This window comes from Corylus avellana, chromosome 7, assembly GCF_965113065.1.
Source record: "Corylus avellana chromosome 7, dhCorAvel1.hap1.2, whole genome shotgun sequence".
NCBI lineage: Eukaryota > Viridiplantae > Streptophyta > Magnoliopsida > Fagales > Betulaceae > Corylus > Corylus avellana.
Genome location: NC_142496.1, coordinates 14,445,171 through 14,467,091, shown reverse-complemented (window position 1 = coordinate 14,467,091; position 21,921 = coordinate 14,445,171). Strand labels below are relative to the sequence as shown.

The 21,921-nt window shown below is 34.5% G+C and overlaps 1 protein-coding gene across 1 annotated transcript; it reads left to right on the top strand.

Annotated features, from left to right (window-relative positions):
• Window positions 1-14,340: 14,340 nt before the first annotated feature.
• Window positions 14,341-17,367, top strand: NAC020 (NAC domain containing protein 20). Its single transcript, XM_059599465.1, has 4 exons — window positions 14,341-14,513; window positions 14,600-14,883; window positions 15,588-15,962; window positions 16,974-17,367. Exons 1-4 carry the CDS (start codon window positions 14,357-14,359, stop codon window positions 17,217-17,219), a joined length of 1,062 nt encoding a protein of 353 aa, XP_059455448.1. The 5' UTR covers window positions 14,341-14,356; the 3' UTR covers window positions 17,220-17,367.
• The last annotated feature ends 4,554 nt before the right edge of the window (window positions 17,368-21,921 follow it).

The window sequence follows — 21,921 nt, the reverse complement described above, 5'->3', positions numbered from 1 at the left end:
ACCAACTCAACTTTGCTATGAGTCCATCCAAATGAGGCATCCAACAAGGAACCGGGGAGCTCCTTCTTCCGTTTTGTCACATCCTCGTCCTGATGTGTATCTGACGAGAAAGCCGAGAGCACTTCATTGTGTCCCGTCATGAGCCCATCTTGACGTGCCATCTAACGCATAGGCCGAGAGCATTTCTTGAAGTCCCATCACAAGCCCGTCCTGACACCCCATCTGACGAGAAGGCAAGGAGCACTACCAAACATCCAATCTTTACTTCGACGCTTAAGAAAGAATGGGAAATAACAAACAAATATTTTGATCAATAAATAAGGCCAAAATAAACCTAACAATGTTCAATAAAGTGTATATCGTGAGAGTTGTGAATATGCATGTTTTGATACACAAAATAGTCGTGCAGTATGGAAAAATAAATGGCAAGCATTATGTGAGTTAAAACTCACCTGAGTCGAACAAGTTCTCCGAGTATTCCTCCACATAGTCCAGGTTCTCCAAATCTGTGGAAATCCTTCTATTAGTTGTTGTCACAAATATCTACCTAAATTAATAGGCAAATAATTGAATGTTTTACCCGCAAGTGCACGAGGTCAACACAGTAGTAAAGGGTGCAAGTACGGGTCATTCCCACGAGGATTGCTAAATTTTGTTTAAAATAAATTTTAAAAATAAAATAAAACAAAGATTGGATTTGAGTTGATAATGATAAAAAGATAAGGCTTTGATATCCACCACTAATTATATTTAGCTAATATATCAATATGCCAATGTTTTGATCATGTTATGAATATCTAATGTTTGTCAACCTAAGGGTATTGGTGTCTACTCCTTAAGCTATTGATTTTCCTAAGCAACGAATTAGGTATAGGTGTCTACTCTAATTCTTTTCTTTCTTAAAGAATTTAGCATGGGTGTCTACTAAGTTATTCTTTAAGAAAGTATAAAACTATGGAAATCGAAGAACACATGAGGCCTAGGGCATAGGTGTCTACTCCTGGTTCCCCATGTTGATTAACCTAAGAACCTAGTGTGGATTTCTTTTGTTACCTTTATTAAACCCAAGACTCAGTCATCCAAATTGATTTAACTAACTAGTTCATACCACAAGCATATGTTGATCAGGCACACACATATGAGGAATTCATGAAAACAGGAATGAATCAATTTAGATATCATAACAAGATCATCACAAGGGCGCCAATATTGAATATCAACTAAACATAACTAGGGCTTCAATCTAGCCCTACTAAATAAATTATGTTAGTTCTTATGTTGGCTTAATTCAGTTCGAAAATACAGATGCTACTGTTCACGGGCTCAAACATTGATATAGAATGCTCAGAATCCAATCTCCACTGTTCATAATGTAGATTCATGTGTTATGAACGTCTCTGCAAAATTTCAGCTTAATCGGACCACAAATGCCCATCGATCGGAGCTGTTGATCAAGACTGGACAGGCCGGGTCTGGACCGCAATTCCCCAGGTTCGGACCTCATTTCCAGAAACTCAAATTTTGCTCCGCAAAGCCGTGTCCGGACAGCCCATTAACATGTCCGGACACCCCGTAAGTTTTAGGCTAAAAAACGTGATTTTAAGTGGGTTAGGTCTAGGGTTTTGTTGGGGGTATATATACATCATTATAGAAGAGAGAAGTACGAATTTTCATCCCCAGAGAGTTTGTCGGAGGCTATGCTAAGAGAGATCATATGTGGTGAGCGTTAAATTGAATCTCTTAGAGTTTTAGTTATTCCTTTGATAAATCTACGGTTGAGAAGTCTATCGGAAGGGTCTGGTAAAGGAGAATCACGTTGAAGAAGATTGTGAGTAAGGAGACGAGTTGTAGGCTTGTCGATCTTACAAAGCCAAAGTCTTGCAAAGGGTTGTAAGTGTTCCTAGTGTCTGTAATCTCTGGATAATCTTTTGATAGTGATTTCCTGGGTTTGGCTGCCCCGGAGAGGTTTTACTTTTAGATCGGTTTCTAAAAGGTTTCCTCTTCGTAACCAAAATATTTGTGTATGCCTCTTTATTTCTTTATATATTTTGGGTGATTGAATTGTTTATTGCTTCATAATATTAATTCCGCATAAATTATGATAAACAAGTTTTTGGAGTCGGCATAGCGTTTTTCAATTGGTATCAGAGCGGGTTCACTCTGTTTGGATTAAATTCTTGAGTGAGATCTGTTGACTCCTGTTTGCTATGAATACTTCTCAAGGGGAATATGATCTTATAAACTCCTTCAACAATTTGTTGGAAAAATTCACTCTTTTGAGACATCAATACACAAATTGTTTGGGGGAGTTTCAAGATCTTAAACATGTGAATGAATCTATTGTTACTAAATTGTCTGAATCACATGCTTTAATTGATTATTTAAAATCTGAAAATTCTGTTTTAGGTTCTAAAGTTGATTTGTTAGAGAATAAATTAAAAGAGTCAGAAACTCAATTGGAAAAATTCTCTAGCAATTCCCTTGAGAATATATTACATACTTAGAATTCTGATTGTGATAAATCTGAGTTAAGTTTTGATTGTCATGTTGCTTTGTCTTCTAACAATGATTCTACTTCCGAGATAATATTTGTTAAATCAGAAAAAGTAGAAGACTCTGTGGTTAAAATAAAAACAGCAGCTGCCTCGACCTCACAAGGTAAGAAAGTTAAGAAAATTCATATTGAACCTTATGTATCTTACCCCAAATATAGAGTCATCCATCCTCCTAGGAATCTACCTCCTAAAAGGTTTATCCCTACTTGCCATCATTGTGGAAAAGTTGGTCACATTCGACCCAACTGTTTTAAATTGAAACCTCATGTGCATAAAAATAAAAATTCTGTTTCTAGGAAAGATTATGAGGGTTTGGTAATGATGATGGGAGGTGTGTCTAGAGTAGACAAGTTTGAAAATGTTCACGTCTCTACACCTTTATTCAAGAAGGTTTGGGTTAGGAAGGATTATACCATTCACCCATTGAGGGGGAGTGGTAGTGATCTCACCTAAAGTTAGGTGAGTCAATAACATGCCTAGAATTGATTGTTTTGCTTATTTTTGAATATCCTAGAGCGTGTTATTTTTCTTTGCTTTGCATTTTTTTTGTTTTTGCTTTATTGTTTATGCACTGCATTGTTTTTGTTGTTACACTTTCTGTATGAAGAGTATATACATGATTGTTTTGAGATTCATGTTTGGAGGCATATTCATAAAGGATTTTTCAGGAAATTCATATATCATGATCTTTGAAAAGCTTATAGATGAGATGTTGTGTGCGGACCACCAAGATTTTTGTCTACTTGCTAATCAAATGTTCAGGAATGTGTAATGTCTTGTGAAGACCTAGAAGTAGTTATTAAACCAAATCATTATTTTGTAATGGGACCTATAAGATGTGATGAAAGTTTAATGCTAAAGGACATTCATGTCTTGCCTGTTGTAATCTCATTTCAAACATGTTGTGTAGCACCCCAGATTTTTAAAGTCTTATTTTAGAGATATTAAATTTATGCTATGATTATATTAATATTCATATTAGGCAATGATATTAATTCTTGGGAAATTTATGAGAGTGGTAATTAGAGAATGGTAATTGGTGAAATAATAGGATAGTAAATGGTAGGTATAAGGATGGTAGAATAAGAAGGTAGAATAGTATAGGTAGAATAGTATAGGGTTGGTGAAATAGTATAGGGTTGGTGAAATAGTAAAATGAGGGTATAATTGTAAATTGAAGGTAGAATAGTATTTGATTTTCTCCTATTAATAGAGCTCTTCTCCTTCACAATTTTCACCACTCATCTCCTCTCCCATCTCTTGCATATATTCTTCCTTCTTCCGCTTTTTACTCGGTCTTTCTTCTTTCTAAGAGTGTTTACTCAGAACAGAGAGAGAAAGGGCGAGACCAAGCGCTACAAGAAAGAAAGAACACAAGAGAAACCGAGAGTGAGATGGGAAATTTAAGACAGAGAGCTGAAGAGGAAGAAAGAGAGTTTAGGCGAGAGAGAGAGAGAGAGAGAGAGAGAAAGTCAGTGAAGGGATTGTTATGGGTATGGACCAACTGCAGCAGAACGAGTTTCAAGTAATTACCTTTGATGATCCATTCATGTAATCCACTGTAAGTATTCTTACTTACTGAGTATGATATTGATATCCAATAATACGGATTTTTGTGGTTTTATAACTTGTCTAGCATTTTGCTATATATGATTCAACAATGATTTATATTGTCGGAAATCAATTGACTCACTACTTCACAGTTTTTTGTAGTGCTTGCAGGAATGGAAAATCAAGGTAATTATGCAGTTGTGATTAGAGATTCATATTGAGATGTACAGAGATTTCAAGTTGGTTAAGTTTTGTCTAGAGTTTAGACTGTCGGATAGATTTGTATAAATGCCTTGTACGACATAGCTTTGGGTATTTTTGTATAAAGAAAAGTATTTTAACAGTATTTTTTTTGTATTGATAATTACAGTTTTTCCGCTATATGAGATTATTTCAGCGTAACATTCGTGTTTATCTACAAGATAAAAGAAGAGAAATATCGGGACGTTACATGTTGTTTTGTTTTGCATTGCATTTTTCTTTGTTTTGCATTTGTTTTTCTTTTGTGTGCATTTCTTTTGTGAAAAATTTCAAAAAGACAAAAATATGTTACTTTGATTGTTTCCTTTTCTTTCTTTTGTCTTATGCACCTAGATAGTCCATTAATTTCTCATGTTGCTTTTTATGGATTTAATTCCTTACGTCTTGGAATGTTCTTAATATGCATGAGATGAAAATTTGTGTCAATGGACTTATTTTTGTGGTTACCTAAAGCCTGAGCTTATGTGGTACATTTTGCCTATGCTTTATCTTTTGTGCACATTTAAGCATAAATTGAGGTTTTGTTTCACTTTATTTCTGAGGTCTGTTAGGTAACCATATGAGGTTTTTGACTAGTCATATTTTTCAAATTGACCATATGCTAGTTGAACCTAGGGCTTAAAAACTCATGCTTTCTCTTTTGTGATAAACACCAAAAGTTTAAGGACACTTTCTCAAAGAGAAAAATAAACAAAATAGTGAAACAAATAAAATCAAAAGATCATATTCTAAAAGGAATTTATTTCACTGTGTCAAACTTATGCAAAATGTTTTACAAAGAGAAATGTATAGGATGAGAGTGGCTAGGCCCTAGTATGATAATGTTTGACTTTTGATTTGATATACTTGTCAAAACCTCATGGTGGTGAAACTTTCTCCTCATTTTGTAAGTTGAAAATTTTTCTCTTTGGATGGCTTATCCACACACCACACAAGCATGGGTTGAATGGAACATTTTCTTTGCTTGGGTTAAGCAATATGAGTTTCTTGTCATTTTTAGTCTCATGTATATTTTGCATATTTGGAGCATGTTTGGATATTCATTGTGCAATACATGAGTCATTGATGTGTTATCATGTGTGTTCATTTAACTTTTGAGGGGGAGAAACATGCTTTGCATTTCCAATTTCTTGTTGTTAATTGAGTCATACATTGAGGGGGAGTTTTGTTGATGTTTCTTTATGATCACGCATTCTACGTCATTTTTTTTATCATGAGTTTTATTTATGTCTTCTTGTTCCACATATGCCTTGATGTATTTTGTGAAGTGTTTCAGGAAACATGAAGACCTTTTGTCATTCTGTGACAAAAAGGGGGAGTAAATATGGAGAGATGATGGGATTGGCTCGACATTTTGGTTTTGTCATTGAATTGCCAAAGGGAGAGTTTGTTAGTTCTTGTGTTGGCTTAATTCAGTTCCAAAATGCAGATGTTACTGTTCACGGGCTCAAACACTGATATAGAATGCTCAGAATCCAATCTCCACCGTTCATAATGTAGATTCATGTGTTATGAACGTCCCTGCAAAATTTCAGCTCAATCGGACCACAAACGCCCATCGATCAGAGCTGTTGATCAAGACTGGACAGGCCGGGTCCGGACCGCAATTCCCCGAGTCCGGACCTCATTTCCAGAAACTCAAATTTTGCCCCACAAAGCCGTGTCCGGACAGCCCATTAACATGTCCGGACACCCCGTAAGTTTTAGGCCCAAAAACGTGATTTTAAGTGGGTTAGGTCTAGGGTTTTGTCGGGGGTATATATACATCATTATAGAAGAGAGAAGTACGAATTTTCACCCCCAGAGAGTTCGTCGGAGGCTGTGCTAAGAGAGATCATATGTGGTGAGCGTTAAATTGAATCTCTTAGAGTTTTAGTTATTCCTTTGATAAATCTACAGTTGAGAAGTCTATCGGAAGGGCCCGGTAAAGGAGAATCACGTTGAAGAAGATTGTGAGCAAGGAGACGAGTTGTAGGCTTGTCGATCTTACAGAGCCAAGGTCTTGCAAAGAGTTGTAAGTGTTCCTAGTGTCTATAATCTCTGGATAATCTTTTGATAGTGATTTCCTAGGTTTGGCTGCCCCGGAGAGGTTTTACTTTTAGATCGGTTTCTAAAAGGTTTCCTCTTCGTAACCAAAATATTTGTGTATGCCTCTTTATTGCTTTATATATTTTGGGTGATTAAATTATTTATTGATTCATAATATTAATTCCGCATAAATTGTGATAAACAAGTTTTTGGTGTCGGCATAGCGTTTTTCAAATTAGTTACACATAAGTTTGATGTTAAACATCTTCATAAAATAAAATAAAATAAAGGAAAAGAATAAACCCAAAACTTGAACTTGAACAGCTCAAATTCTTCTCCTTGGAAAATATATTTATTTTAGAGGCTTAAGGGTTTATTTATAGGCCTTTAGGAATACTCTAGAAATCCTAAAAATTGTAGGGTTTGAGCCCTAGTTTGCACTAAGCTACAAAACCCTAACAGTTGCTCTGTCCTTATTAAGGCTAGCAGCTGACTTGGCCATCATGCATGGGTGCGCTCGATCGCAGCCCGCGTGCGATCGATCGTAGGTCTGCGATCGATCATCTTAGTGCTTGCACTCGATCACGGTTGCCTTGCATGTCGCAATCCTTGCCTGTAGTGCGCTCGATCGCAGCTCTCCTGCGATTGATCGCACTACTAGAGCCTTCCAATTTCCAAAATAGCTCTTTTTAAGTCCAAAAGTTCTGAAATTTCTTCTTTTTCTTTCAATGACCTACAAAATCAAGGAAAACAAATAAAAGAGCTAAAATGACATAATTAATTAAAACTAAAGGATTAAAACATGTAAGTTAAGGGCTAAAAATATGAATATGTTAACACTTAACACTAGTCCTAAGTCCAACTAAAACGAACCTAGAACATGAAAGCAAAGGCTATCGGATGACTGGTCAAAATGGCGTTCCCCATAATGCTTCTGACCGTACGTTCGGGTTCGAGGCCGTACGTCCACTCAGTCTTTTGTTCCAAACGTCCTCATATCCTCTCAAACTGGTTCTAAGGCTGCCAAAAGGATTCTTATGACCTTCTATTTCAAAACATAGCCTCCATGCATAAGAAAATATGTTCGATCAAAATGAAATGCTAACCCAAGCTTAAACATAGATTAAAGGCACAATATAGCTAGAAACTCAAACCAACAACTAATCTAATCTAGAAAAGCAGTATAACAACTAAAGAGAAAACTTAAGCGTAGAAGGTTATCTCCTTAAAACAATGCCTTCAAGAAATCACCTCTCATTCTCTACAAAACTCACAAAAACACTTACACAGAGGGTTTCAGAGAGCCTGGGGGACGAAAAATGGAGTGCAAGGGGCGAGGGTATTTATAGGTGAGGAAAAGCTGTGAACGCTGTAGGGCTGTTCTGAGAAGTAGCGTACGTACGGTACTATAAGAGCGTATGTCCAATATTGTTTGCCTAGTGGTTAAAAGGTTGCATCGTACATTCGGGCATTATCCATAGGTTATCCAAAAGTCAGCTTACGTGTGGTGGTCCCCATGCGTATGTCCGTGTACTATTTGCAAAGTACGTACAGGTGGTCCTTATGCGTATGTCCATGTACTATTGAAATATTATTTATAGGTGGTCCCCATGCGTAGGTCCTGTCAGAAAGTTTAAAATTCTCAAAATGTCCTTCTAGCTGTTCCTAGTGACCCAAAATCTAAATTAACCCTCTAACTAAGTTACCTAAGCTTAGTTAATTATTTGGGTCACTAAAACAACGCATGAGCAAGTGCCATTAAAGTTTCAATTTTCATAGCGCATGAGTATGTGCTATTAAAGTTTCAATTTTTCAGGCACATGAACATGTGCCATTAAAGTTTTAATGTTCGCAGGGCATGGGCATGTGCCATAATTTTTCTGGCACATGGGCATGTGCCATTAAAGTTTGAAATTTTGGCGCATGAGCATATGTTATTAAAGTTTCAATTTTCCTAATGCATAAGCATGTGTCATTAAAATTTCAATTTTTTTTGGCGTATGAGCATACGCCAAGAAGAACTTCATGGCAACAAAAAAATATGCCAGCAAAAATTCCTTGACACTGGGTTGCTAACACAAAAAATAGACTAGGAAATAAACATCATGATCATATTTCCTGACGTTTATTATGTGATTAGTGACATTTAAAAAACACTACTAAAGTACCCTTTTTTTTTTTTTTGTGGCCTTCTAATGCCTGTACAGGTGGTGGGCTTTCTTTAGGCCTGTTAAGCGAAACCCATTGTCACACTAGTAGGGAAAAGATATGATCGTTTGTAAGGCGAAACCCATTAACTTCTAACTTGTAAGGCGAAACCCATTGTCACACCAATCATAATAGTAAAATGACAAGATATGATCGTTTTTAGTAGACCTGGTCCGCATCAAATTAGTCTTCTACCTTATACATTTAGGAGGGAAAAGATGCCATCAGATATTGGAAATACAAGATACGATTATTTTAGTGAATTTTGCCTGCTTCAATTAGCGTTCTTCTTAGTTGTGGAGGGAAAAAGGTGGCCTCTCATGCGGAAACGGATCCTCTCCAATCCAAAATGGACTGAAAAGTATATATCCAGTTAAGGATAAGGATTTCTTTTCATAAATTATAAGGCCACAAAAGGGGACACATGTCCCACTAATAAAATAATAATAAACTATTATTTATAGTTTTTAAAAAAAATTAAAAAACAAAATAATAAAAAATAATCCACCCCATTTTTCCCCTAAGGGGTGGTTCGGTCACCCAAGGGTCCAAATGAAAAAAAAAAAAAAAAAAAAAAAAAATTGCCCTAGCGGTGGCTGGCCACCATAAGGCCATTGAGGATTGTTTGGCTACAAAAAGAAATAATAAAAATAATAAATATTGATAAGGTTTGCCCTAGGGGTGGCCGAAGCCATCCCATGGTCCTTGGGGTGATCGGCTCAAGCCACCTCATTATTTTTTTATTATTTTATCTTTTAATTTTTTTTAAACTTTAAATGATATTTTATTATTATTATTTTATTAGTGTTATAGATGTCTCTTTTGTAACCCGAAGATTTCAGAAAAAGAAATTCTAGCACTTTAACTCTCCGGTCCATGCCCAAATAGATCCGTTTCCTATCGTATCATCCCGTGACTTAACTCCAAATCTCAGTTGTGGGCTGGTCCAAGTTGCCAAAGTGCAAACAAGAAAATAGAAAGATACACTTGAATGCGGAAGCCAAATGACAGATGTGCCCTCGGAAAGCAATCAAGGCTCTCCCAGAACACCCACATGAAAGCTACGTCTCATAACCTGAGAATGAAAGAAGAATCAGAAGATTTGTCTTTTGTGCACAAACTAAAATAAGAGACAGAACCGAAATATGGGAATCTAATGCCTTGATAGCCAACTACCCCTTTACCCTTTGGACTTCATTTGCTTTATTTTTCACCTCTCTCTCTCTCTCTCTCTCTCTCTCTAAGATCGATCGTGTGAAAGGTTGCATGGCTTTAACATGCACACTTCTCTCTCTCTTCCTCTCTCTCCCTCTGTCAATTAAAAAAATGTGTAAATCCCATGTGAACCAAAGGGCTGGATTGCAAAGCTCTATCATTTGATTGGAGAAATGGGATGAGTTTGGAATCTCTTTGTGCAAATCAAAAGCTCCTTCACATAAGGTTGAGGGGGTTCCTCTGGGGACGAAAATGATAAAAAGGCATAAAAGAGTCTTTCGGAAAAGACCCTCTTTCATCACTCCTAAATTAACCTCCCTCTCTTGCTGTAACTCATGCCATATTTGAGGTGTAAAGATCATCACAATTACTTCAATTTTGCTTTTGAGGATATTAATGTTAACCTATAGAGAAATCTATCAAGGGCGGCCAATCAATCATTATATATATATATATATATATATATATATATATATATGTATGTATATGTTGCCCTTAAAACACTACTTGTGTCTACAACATTTGTCAGTGTGTTTTATTTTTTTAAACTGACAAATTAATGTTGTAGAGATAGCTAGTGGTAGAGAGAGAGAGAGAGCAGTCAAAGATTTTGGTGTTGTAATCATTAAAGTGGTTAGCATGTCTTTGCCCTAATGAAAATGATATTTTAAGGAAAGGGCATTAGGTAGAAACAAAAAAAAAAAAAAACAAAAAACAGAAAAGAAAAAGTAGTTTGGATGGCAGGAAAAAGAAAAGGAAAAAAATGAAAAGAAAAAGTAGAATGTGTGACGGTGTGCCAAGTAGGTTGGTTCAGAAGAAGATGGGCCCCTCTTCAAGCCATCAACTGTTGAATGATAAAAGTATTCTTTTTTCTTCAGGATTGGAAGATGGAATAAAAGATCGGACACAAGTATCTCAAGGCCCATCAGACACTACACGTCATCTTGAATTCACAAAATCATCTTGGAAAGGCATATGATTATATATATTTATGTAAATCTTCATTTTGGTTTGATTTTAAAAAGAAGAAACTTCATTTATTTATTCATCTCTGTTTAATTTGTTTCTCTCTCTTTTTCGATGGAATTGCTTGCAAAGCAACAAGAACGTTGAAGGATCTCTCTTCATCTCAAGAGCTGTGGTTTGTGACCCAGGCCGTGCGTCACTATGTCGTGGGTGTTGTGTGTGTGTGTGTTTTTTTGACTTTTTTTTTTTTTTTTTTAACTTAAAAAAATTAATTAAGGGTAACTTTGTATTTTTACTAGTTTTTACATGAGTATAAGAAGTATTTCAACTATTTACCATCTGATTTAACCATAAACCTTAATGGTATGATCATTGGTTAGTAACATTCCAAAATTTTAAAACATGACAACCTGATATATATTGTAACCTTTTAAACTTTGAGAGTATGATTACAAAAATGCGAAAAAAACTTCAGGAAAGCAAGTGAAATTTTTGTCCTCAAGAGCTAGTCAATCGGCTGAAGATCATGCCTTATTAAGCTTAGGTCGTCATTAGTTCCATTAATCTCCCCCATCCTTGTGCGGATGTGTAAAACAAAAAAGTGAAAACTTTCCTTTCTAAAACTATTATGGGAGGAAATTTTCGGGTGCTCCAAGCTCCAAAGGAGTAATGCTATATACCACATTATTATTTCACCATGTTAACGTAACATTATCAATATGTTGTTAGAGTGTTTTGTCTTTTAACAATGTCTGATCTAAAGATAAATTGATAAAATACCATATCAAAATAGTGTAGCATTGAAGTGGTATATAACATTACTTTTTAGTAAGTCACATGGAAGACAGATTTAGTCACAGGAAATTCAGTGTTCTTTCTCTTTTTCTTGTTTATGGTGGAATGCGGTCTTGGTCCTCTTGTATCAAATTTTATATAATCAATCATATGAGCATTCAATGACCAAAATAATGTAAAGTTGATGGAAGTCTGGGACCATTTGTATTAGAGAAGCATTACTTTTGGGCATGATGATTGGTCCCTAGCTTGTCCAATCATTTCAATGTAGAATTGACTTTTACGATATTCATACCTACAAACATCCATTGTGTATATGCTGTGAATTGGTATGCATGCCACCGTCATGGAAAAGCAAGTGGTGTATATTACAATTTATAGACCATTGTTTATTACCTCGAAAAAAGAATATATATATATATATATATATATATATATATAATATTTCTCTTTCCAAATAAAAAGAAGTTGGGGATATATTCTTTGTGCTTGGATGTTAATCATAGTTATTATAATAAAATAATTGTTTTCATAATATATATTATGCCTTTTATCTTTCTTCCTCAAGAAACACTAGGAGTACTGGAGGTGAATGGTGGCTAATGTTTGGACTTGGTTAGTTTCACTCCTAGTGGTCCCCTTCCGTCAATTTCTTTAAGTTTTAGTCTTGCGATCATACTCCTCACTAAACCCAAAAACTTTGATTTCTCATAAAGTGTCAGTGAAGTCCTGAAAGCAACATGAGGCGAAGGGCGAAAAACATGAATCTATTGGCCATGCCCCGGCCCTTCCCCACCCAATTCCTAAGAACAAAAAAATTATAAGGTAATTTTTTTTTCTTCAGCCTACTGGCCCATAGTAGCAAAATATTTTGACCCGTAACCCTTGCACATAATAGTTTTTGACTCTGTCCTTGACCCGAAATAAAGGTCGAGCTGTTACAACTAAAGAGTTCATCAAAGCAATTGGAGTTTTAGATTGTGGACGAGTTTGTTAATTTGTGGCAAGTTCTTGTAGAAGAAAGGCCAAAGTTGTGGAACTGCTTTGGAGTGAAGATTGAGTGTCACTCATGGGATAACGAGTTGAAGTTTGAATTTACAACTGCTTAAACTAGTAGTAATAAGTTTCTTCTATAGTAGAATTTACGAATTACGGGTGGATATGCGTCTAACAGAGTAATTTTTCTTTTAAAAACTTCTTCAAAAGTTTTTTTCTTCGTAAACAAATAAATGTGCACCTTTTTTTTGGGGGTATATTTTGTGGATTTTTGTTGATTAATATTTCTACCATCGTATTTGTCTCTCAAGTTATTTAAATTGGTATAAATTTACTTGTTTACCCTCCTCTAAGCGTGTTAGTTGGGTCTAAACCCGGTTTTCGCCTTCCTTAACGAAAAATGGTCGTGACATCCTCATTGACTTGGCACGTGATCATACGACAAACATTTTTGTTTTTGCTGGTTTTGGTTTTTTTGTTTTTTTGTTTTTTTAAATTTTATTAATAACCAACTGGATTGCATGAGATGAACAATAAAAAACATACGCCGGTGGTTTGTGCACTTGTTTTCATGCCTCAATTCTTTCAAACTTTTCAAGAAATTTGGACTCAAAGGGAAGTTGTACTTGTCTCACTCCCTAATCTACTTGTGTCAATTTGTTAAACATGCTTAATTAAGGAAGATAACATGAGTTGTTTGTATATATACATGGCACATGACGTACCAATACAAAAGATTCTGCGCCATGTTCTTATAAGGATTTAATTAATGGCAAGAAATCAATGACATCACTGGCATTAAACTATATAATATACATATATTATTAATAAAGATATAATACATAGAATAAAGATAAGATGATATTTATTAGGATATGTTATATTATTTTTGTAGGGGTGATTAAAATAAGTAGAGGGGAGGGGGCATAGTATTGCGTGTCGTAGGGTATGGGCGGTTGAGTGTCCCACACAGCCTTTTGAGGGGGCTTGTGTTTTTTGTTAGTTTGTGAGCAGACAAAAGCAGAGAAGCTTCTTATCCTCACTCTCTGGGTTTTCACACACAACCTTACACATAGAATCTCTTCTAAAGCCAAAGTAGTACTCCCTATATCTTATTCTTATTTCATATCATATTCCCCCTCTTTTAATCCCCATTTATCTCCATAATTACCCACTCTACCACACACCCTAATCACTTCAATTTTGTTTTAGACTGCATTTAATATTGCAATTTTGTAGACCAAAAAAAAAATAAAAAAATGCAATTTTAAACCAAATCCTAAAATGAATCGTTTGAAATTATTTTTTTTTAAATGCGATTTTTTGTATTTTCAAATCACGGGCAATGAGATGTTTTTTTTGAAAATTCATAATTTTAAATATTAAAATGCTACTTTAAATGCCAAATTGTAATTTTTCTAAACACTTAACTGTGATTTTAAAGATCAAATTGTAATTTTGCTAAACACTAAATTGCGTTTTTAAAAATTACGTTTTCAATCACACTTTTTAAAATTGCAAACCCGAACGACCATATATATGGACAACTAAAGACAAGGCTTATTTTAATTAGAAAAAAAAAAAGAAAAAAAAAAAAAAGAGAGACAAGGCTTATTTTCAGAAGCTGACAATTCAATGGCAAAAATGTAAAATCAATTCATTTCATGTCCTCCATCCTAAACAGTGTCCTATATAGTCCAATGTAGTACAAGCCAGCTTATAAGTTCAGGTTCTTTCCAAATTTGTCCACACTCTTTCTCTCTCTCCCAAATCTGTGTGCAATGGCACCCATGAGTCTCCCTCCTGGTTTCAGGTTCCATCCAACGGACGAGGAACTCGTTGCTTACTATCTAGATCGGAAAATCAGCGGCCGTACGATTGAGCTTGAAATTATCCCAGAAGTTGACCTCTACAAATGTGAGCCGTGGGATTTACCAGGTGCATATATTTTCTCAATATTTTTTTTTCTTCTTTTCCAAATTATATAAATATTATTTACATTAATTTTGATGAAACACAAACAGAGAAATCATTTTTACCGAGCAAAGATATGGAGTGGTACTTCTACAGTCCAAGGGATAGAAAGTACCCGAATGGATCAAGAACCAATCGGGCCACCCGAGCCGGTTACTGGAAAGCTACCGGAAAAGACCGGCCGGTTCACTCTCATAAACGTCCGGTCGGGATGAAGAAGACGTTGGTGTATTATAGAGGGAGAGCTCCCCATGGCATTAGAACCAACTGGGTCATGCATGAATATCGCCTCACCGACTCAGCCTGTCACACTGCTGCATCATCAAGTTTGAAGGTAATCATATTTCTCAAGGAATATATAATTTAAAAGTTTTTTAAATAATTCATTATCCAAAAAATAAAAGAAATTCTTAGGTAATTCCATGTTATCAGAATACCCACCAAAAAAAAAAAAAAAAAAGGAAACAAATACTTTTATGGATAGTCCTTGGTGGTCGTAAACAATGTTAAAGAAGTAAACCCTAAAAACTCTAACAAGCCAAAAAAAGAAAAAAAAAGAAAAAGGAAGATAAATCTTAGATGCATGAATTGTTTATTAATTACATGAAAATGATTTAGATTAACTCTCCCAATGCATTAAACTGAGGGAGGAGTACTTTTTAGGTTTCATCGATCCATGGTCAATGAGTTTATGATCGTAGGTTAAGTTATCTTTATGTAATAATAAGGCATAAAAATAAAGCAAATCCCATGTGTTTGTTTTTTTTTTTTGTTCTTTAGTTTTCTTTTTTCCGTTTGAAGGAATAGCCTATCAACATCATGATGAAAGAGTCTTTAATTGGTTACACAACTTTAGTTTGTACTTACTATCATCTTTCCATCTGTTTCTGCTTCTTTTTTTGGCCTCTCTTTCTAATCTTACTTTTCTAGATATATCTTTGTATATATGATTTACTCTTTATTTCTTTGCTCATTTGATTTGGTTAAGGAATTAACGTTAAAAGTTAATTAGTTGTGTTTGATGATTTTGCACCATAGGATTCCTATGCATTGTGTCGTGTTTTCAAGAAAACAATAATCCAGGTGCCAAAAACGAAGGAAGAGGAAATGATTGGGAATAATCAAGACAAAGATTCTGTCTGGGTCTTGGATGATCAACAATTGTTTGAGGATGATACGAGTGGATCACTTGAAACTTCCAGAGGGAAAGAAGCTGATGATGAGAATTTCATTCATGACTACTCTAATAATAAGCTCCCATCAGATACTTCTTCCTCAGATCTCACTCAAGGGACTCCTGCTGAAGCTGGCATGGCAGATGATTTTCATGCTCCATTTGCCTCCGATGAAGCAAATAGTGCTGCTGATTTTTGTTCTCTTGGTGTGGACTTCCCCACAAATCTTCTAATTCAGGTAAAACATTTACATTATTAACGTCGGTTTGAGTTTGCAATTTTACAACCTACAATTTTAAACCGTGGGACTTTTTAAAAACAAACTCTCAAATGATACATTTTTTGTAATTAATTTGCTTTTGTATCCTTTGTGAAAGACATGATTATATACTTTGCTAAAACTATATTTCCAGCAATATTCTGCTTTATTCCTGCTTTATCACCAAGGTTTGATGTTCACACCACATAAAAATTTAAGAAAAATGAAGAAATGATAATGGGTAGCTGCATCCATGCATGCACAGACGAGCTAGCTAGACTTGATGAGTGGCCCACAAAACAAGTCCTTTGAGTTGTCTTTTGATCTTAAAGCAACAAAAGTTGTAAGCAAGAACTCACTGTCTTTCCCTTCTCAAATGGCTTTCTTCACCGTCTTCCACAACTTCTTTTGACTCACTCTTTATATCATAATTCATTCATTCAAAGTTGAAACATCTTTCTCTTACCCATTTTCCTCATCATCTCTAACCCAAAACATTTATGTCAGCAATCTTTATCTGGGAACCACATTCTTTTTCACATCTCTCCGTAATGATTGACCCATTGCCCATTTTTAAGACTTCATTAGTTTACTATTCCATTCATCAAAGAATGTGCAAAAGAAGCTCCATTGATTCTTATCTATCATTATAATTTGAGTCATTTATCATCCAACACAAAAAAATTCCAAGTACGTTCTTATTTCCTATATATTGGGTTACCTTGTTTTTGGGAAAAAAGACAAAAAGCAAAGCAAAGACCACTATACTTACAAAAGCTAGGTCAATATTCACGTTACAAGGGATAATTAAGGATTACTTGGTTAGAGTGAAATGGACATTATCATTTCATTTAAAATTTTAAACATATTTACCACGAGGCATCGTAATCTTGACCATAAAATAATTAATCTCTATTTCAAATCAATCAATCTCTCTCTCTCTCTCTCTCTATTAATGATGATGATTAAATGTACTGTTTGTGAATGCAGGACACACAGATACCGAATTACACAAGACTGGATTATCAAATTCCCTACCCACCCTTAGAACTTGAAGATTTTCCGCAGATAAATTTAACAGAAACAGAGCCATTAATGAAGCCTGAAATCGTCGAAGAATACATGTCATACAACAAGATCCGGGATTATATGAATGGAACATTAGAAGAATTTTTCTCTTTATGTTCCTCTCAAGAAAATTCCACTGCCCTTTCCATGCAAGACAAAGTACACTAACATTAACACCACCTTCAGAAACATTATGATATGTACTACGTACAACTTCAATTCATTGACACAAAGCTACAACATTGTGTTCGGCTAAAATAACCTAAAATTGGGGATTGTTTAGCAAGATGTACGATGAGCCTATATTTGATCAAGGCATGCATACGAACAATTTTATTTATTTTTTTGGTTTTTGTTTTTTTTTTTCTTCTTCTTTTTGTTGAAAAATGTTGTGATTTTGGGGAAGGAAATGGAAAAGCTAACTTGTAATGGTGTTGTTTTATTTGAATTTATGTATCACTTCTTTGCATAAATATTTTCTTTCTTGGCAAATTATCCCACGATATTGGAAATTATTGGTAGCCCAGAAGAATGGTAGGCTCAGAAGGCCCAATCATATGGAGTCTCATTTTCTCCATTTAAGTCTCGTCGGCGCTGGCATGGTTTGGGTCGTTTGGGATGGGATAGGAGCTTCATTTTCAACCCATAAACTAAAAAAAAAAAAAAAATAACAGACGACAGAAATTTCCTGTAAACCAATCTGAAGAAAATATACTCCACCTTGTTTAAAATAGTGTCAAATATTTATAAACATTTAACACATTAAATTTAGTCTAAGCTAATAAATTGATATTAATGATAGAATTTAATGTGCCTCTTAAATATTTATAGAAACTTTGCACTATTTTAAATGGGTTGAAAAATATTTCCGTTAGACTAATTTGGAGAAAATTTCTGTCCTATTAAAAATAATGAAAAAGTTCACATACCCCTTGAAACTACTACTAAATTGATAATGTCTCCTCCAGACTTTCAAAATTGGGACACAATACCAACAAAACAAAAAAAAACGTTAATGTCCTTACTCCCCACAATACCAACAAAACAAAATACAAAAAAACTTAATTGTTTTTTTCAAAATAAGATAAAAATAATCCAATAAAGAAAAAAAAAACAAAACAAAATAATTGAGTAAAGTTGGGTCATGCGATATTCAGTCGTGTAGGGGAACACCGTAAAATACTTCAAATGCGGATTTTTCGGTGGAAGAATGGAGAGTGCATCAGCTTTTCACATGGGAGATGCAGAACCCAAATTTCGCCAGCCTAAAAGCTATCTAGTATCAGGCCAAACACAAAACACAAAAACGAAAAGAAGCAGCAAGCATTCTAATATTTAATTTGCTAGAAGCTTTTTAATTGTATAATTAGTTACTCATTTCAATTGGAATAGATTTTTATTTTATTTTATTTTTTTCTGAGATAACAACCGGGAATGGGGAGCCGATGAAAATTTCAGAAACAAACATATAAATGACAAAACAGGTTGGACAATCCAACAATAAGCCATGAAACAACCTACTCATTGCACATAAACAAAAAATTTTTAGGGGTAACTTCACTTTATACTCCTAAATTACCACGCGATTTGATAAGTCTCCGAACTTCAAAACTTCTCAATTTGAACCCATAAACTTTCAATTGTAATCAATTTGAACCTCTCCGTCAGATTTTAAACGTTAAAAGTGAGACAATAACATTTATACCCCTAATTTTTTTTAAATTACAAATTTACCCTTAATTTCAAATTAAAAATTATTAAAAAAAAAAATCACAAGGTGACCCACGGTTGGGTCACCTTGTGACCCTTTTTATTCAATTTTTTTTTAATAAAAAGAAAATTGAAGGGTAATTTTGTCTTTTTAGGAGTTTTAACAGCAAAAATTGACGGAATGTGGTAAATTGACTGCAATTGAAAGTTTAGATGTTGAAATTGAGAGGTTTTGAAGTTTGGATGGGCTTGCCAAATCGTGTGGTAATTTCAGGGATCTAAAATAAAGTCACCCTAAATTTTTATTTTTATTTATTGGATTCCATTACCAATTGCCCTATAGTCTTAAAGTTTGTAGTTGGATTCACCGTAAATAAGGGATATATATGTAGATGATTTAAAAGATTATTGGATCAATTATATGTTTTTTTATTAAGGGTGACATGTGTAGCTACCTAATTAGATATAACATTGCATAGTAACAGAATCCATCAAGATTTTTGACCGAACTTGATAGTAGAGACTTATTTGTTATTTTTGCATACCACATTGAACTTTTAAAACATTTTAATGCCACGTAAAGTTTATTGCAAGTCAGTGTAATCAAATAAACTAATTTGCATCTTTTTGATTAAAAATATAATAAAAATAAAAAAGTTATAAAATGTCTCAATTAAATGACTCACAAATGGTATAAAGGGTTTATTCGATCTTAGTTTCTCCTAATTGACTTTTACATACCTTAAACCTATTATGAGTTGAACACCAATACACCATACTTCCTCTTTTAAAGGAATAACAAAAACAATTAATTTACAAGGCTATTGGGGTGGAATTCATCTATTTCAACCATACGCTTAAGATTTAGGTTCTGGAATGGGGATGTGATCCATGGCCTGGCCCAAGAGCTAAGGCCCACGCCAACCCCGCAAGCACCAGACAAGGAATACAAGGGCTTGGGCCCGCCCACAAACACTCAGCATAGAAAAGCCCAAGAAAATCGCAAGGACGTCGAAAGCAAAAGAAGATCACGTGTAGCAATTAATGTCGTCCAAAACAAGGAAGATAAATGGAAAACAATGTGCCATTTCAGGAAGAAAAAGCCAAAATTAGCAAGAAAATCAGTATCGGAAAACATCAGCATCATAAGTCAAGGGATCACGACCCAGACAAGGAGGGGACTTGCCAACGGTATGAATTTCCTCCAATCGCGGTCGAAAATTGGAGAAAACAAAAGAGACCGCCCAAGATATCGCTATAAAGAGATCAACTACCCTTTTGTCTCATCACTGACTTTGACACTGGAGGTCGTGTCACCGCTCTCCCCGTTTTGAGCAGCAGTCTACCACTGACTCATTCTTTATTTTGTAGAGCCCTAGACCACCGGCCACTATGCTTGACAACTTCATTAACAGGCTCAATCTGTATTATTAGATTATTTCCCTCACTATATCCCATGTGTTGCAGAGGAGCCATTCCTGAATATATTGTTCACACACATTAACAAAAAGTAAGTTAAACCCATATATAAAAAAATAAACATTAAAAAAAAAAAAAAAAAATACAACTTCACAAAACCTCCTAAACTTTAATGCATTTTGACATGACCCTCCCAAAGTTAAAAATACTCTCAATTGTAACCCTCAAACTTCTAATTTGATGCAATCCCCCATGTTAAGGTTTGGCGTTAAAACATACAGCAAAATAGATGAAATGAACTTTATACCATTGAAACTTTTATAAAATTTTAAATTTACCCTTAATTTCAAATTAAAAATTAAAAAAAAAAAAGAAAAGAAAAAGTTGAGGATATTTTGTTATTTTTCATTAGGGTTAAATACTCCAATCTCCCCTGGGGTTTCATTTTTATCACAGGAGGTCCCTGTGGTTTTGATAATAGACCAAGTTAGTCCTCCGTCAGTTGACTTAACGGAATTCCACGTGGACCAATCACATGTTGACACGTGGCATCTACTTAATTTTTTTTTTAATTAAAAAAAAAAATGCATTTTCTAAAAATAAAAAAGAAAAAAGATTGGGGGTGGCCGAAACCACCCCCAACCACCAGGGGGTGGTTTCGGCCATCCCCAAGGCTCCATGGGGGTGGCCGAGCCACCCCCAGAGGATACTAGGGGTGGTTTCGGCCACCCCCTTGGTGCCCAGGGGGTGGCTCAGCCAACCCCAATCTTTTTTCTTTTTTTTTTTTAGAAAATACATTTTTTTTTTAATTTAAAAAGAAAAAAAAAGTATATGCCACGTGTCAACATGTGATTGGTCCACGTGGAATTCCGTTAAGTCAACTAACAGTCAATTAACGGAGGACTAACTTGGTCTATTATCAAAATCACAGGGACCTCCTGTGACAAAATTGAAACCCTAGGGAGAAAAAAATAAAGTTGAGAAACCCTAGGGGGGTTTGGAGTATTTAACCCTTTTCATTAATGCCAAATCCCGGATGGGGTAAATTACATAAAATTAGAAATTCGAGGAGGTGAAATTGAGAGTTTTTGAACTTTAGGGGATCATGTCAAAACACCTAAAAGTTCAAGGAGGATTTGTGAAGTTTTTTAGGGGTGAAAAGGCAGGTAGTTATTAACCGTCGGCAAACCGCTAATCGCACTAACCACTAACCGCCTTTATTATATAATAATAATAATAATAATATACACTTATAACATGATCAATTGACCATTAAATTGCAATTTTTTTTTTTTTTTTAGAAAATTAAATCACAATTTAAGTATTAATGTATTATCACTATAATTTATATGATTATATCACATGATCAATTGATCATTAAATCATATAATTATATAATAACAAATTATACATATATAAATATGACATAAGTCATAAGTATACAAGTTCATACTAATACAATAATTAAGTACCTAGAGATTTAGTTTCAATGTATATTATAAACTTATAATTATACATATATGCATATTGAATAATATAAATGTATAAGATCAATACTTAATCATATGATTCAATGACAATTCAAATACTTAATCAAGTTAATCATATTATTCATGTACAATGATAATGTAATTCGTATAATATCAAATTAAGTAATTGGCATTGGATTAAACAATGTGTTACTTATAACCACAATTGAAGTATTAATGTATTATTATTATAATTATATGATTATATCATA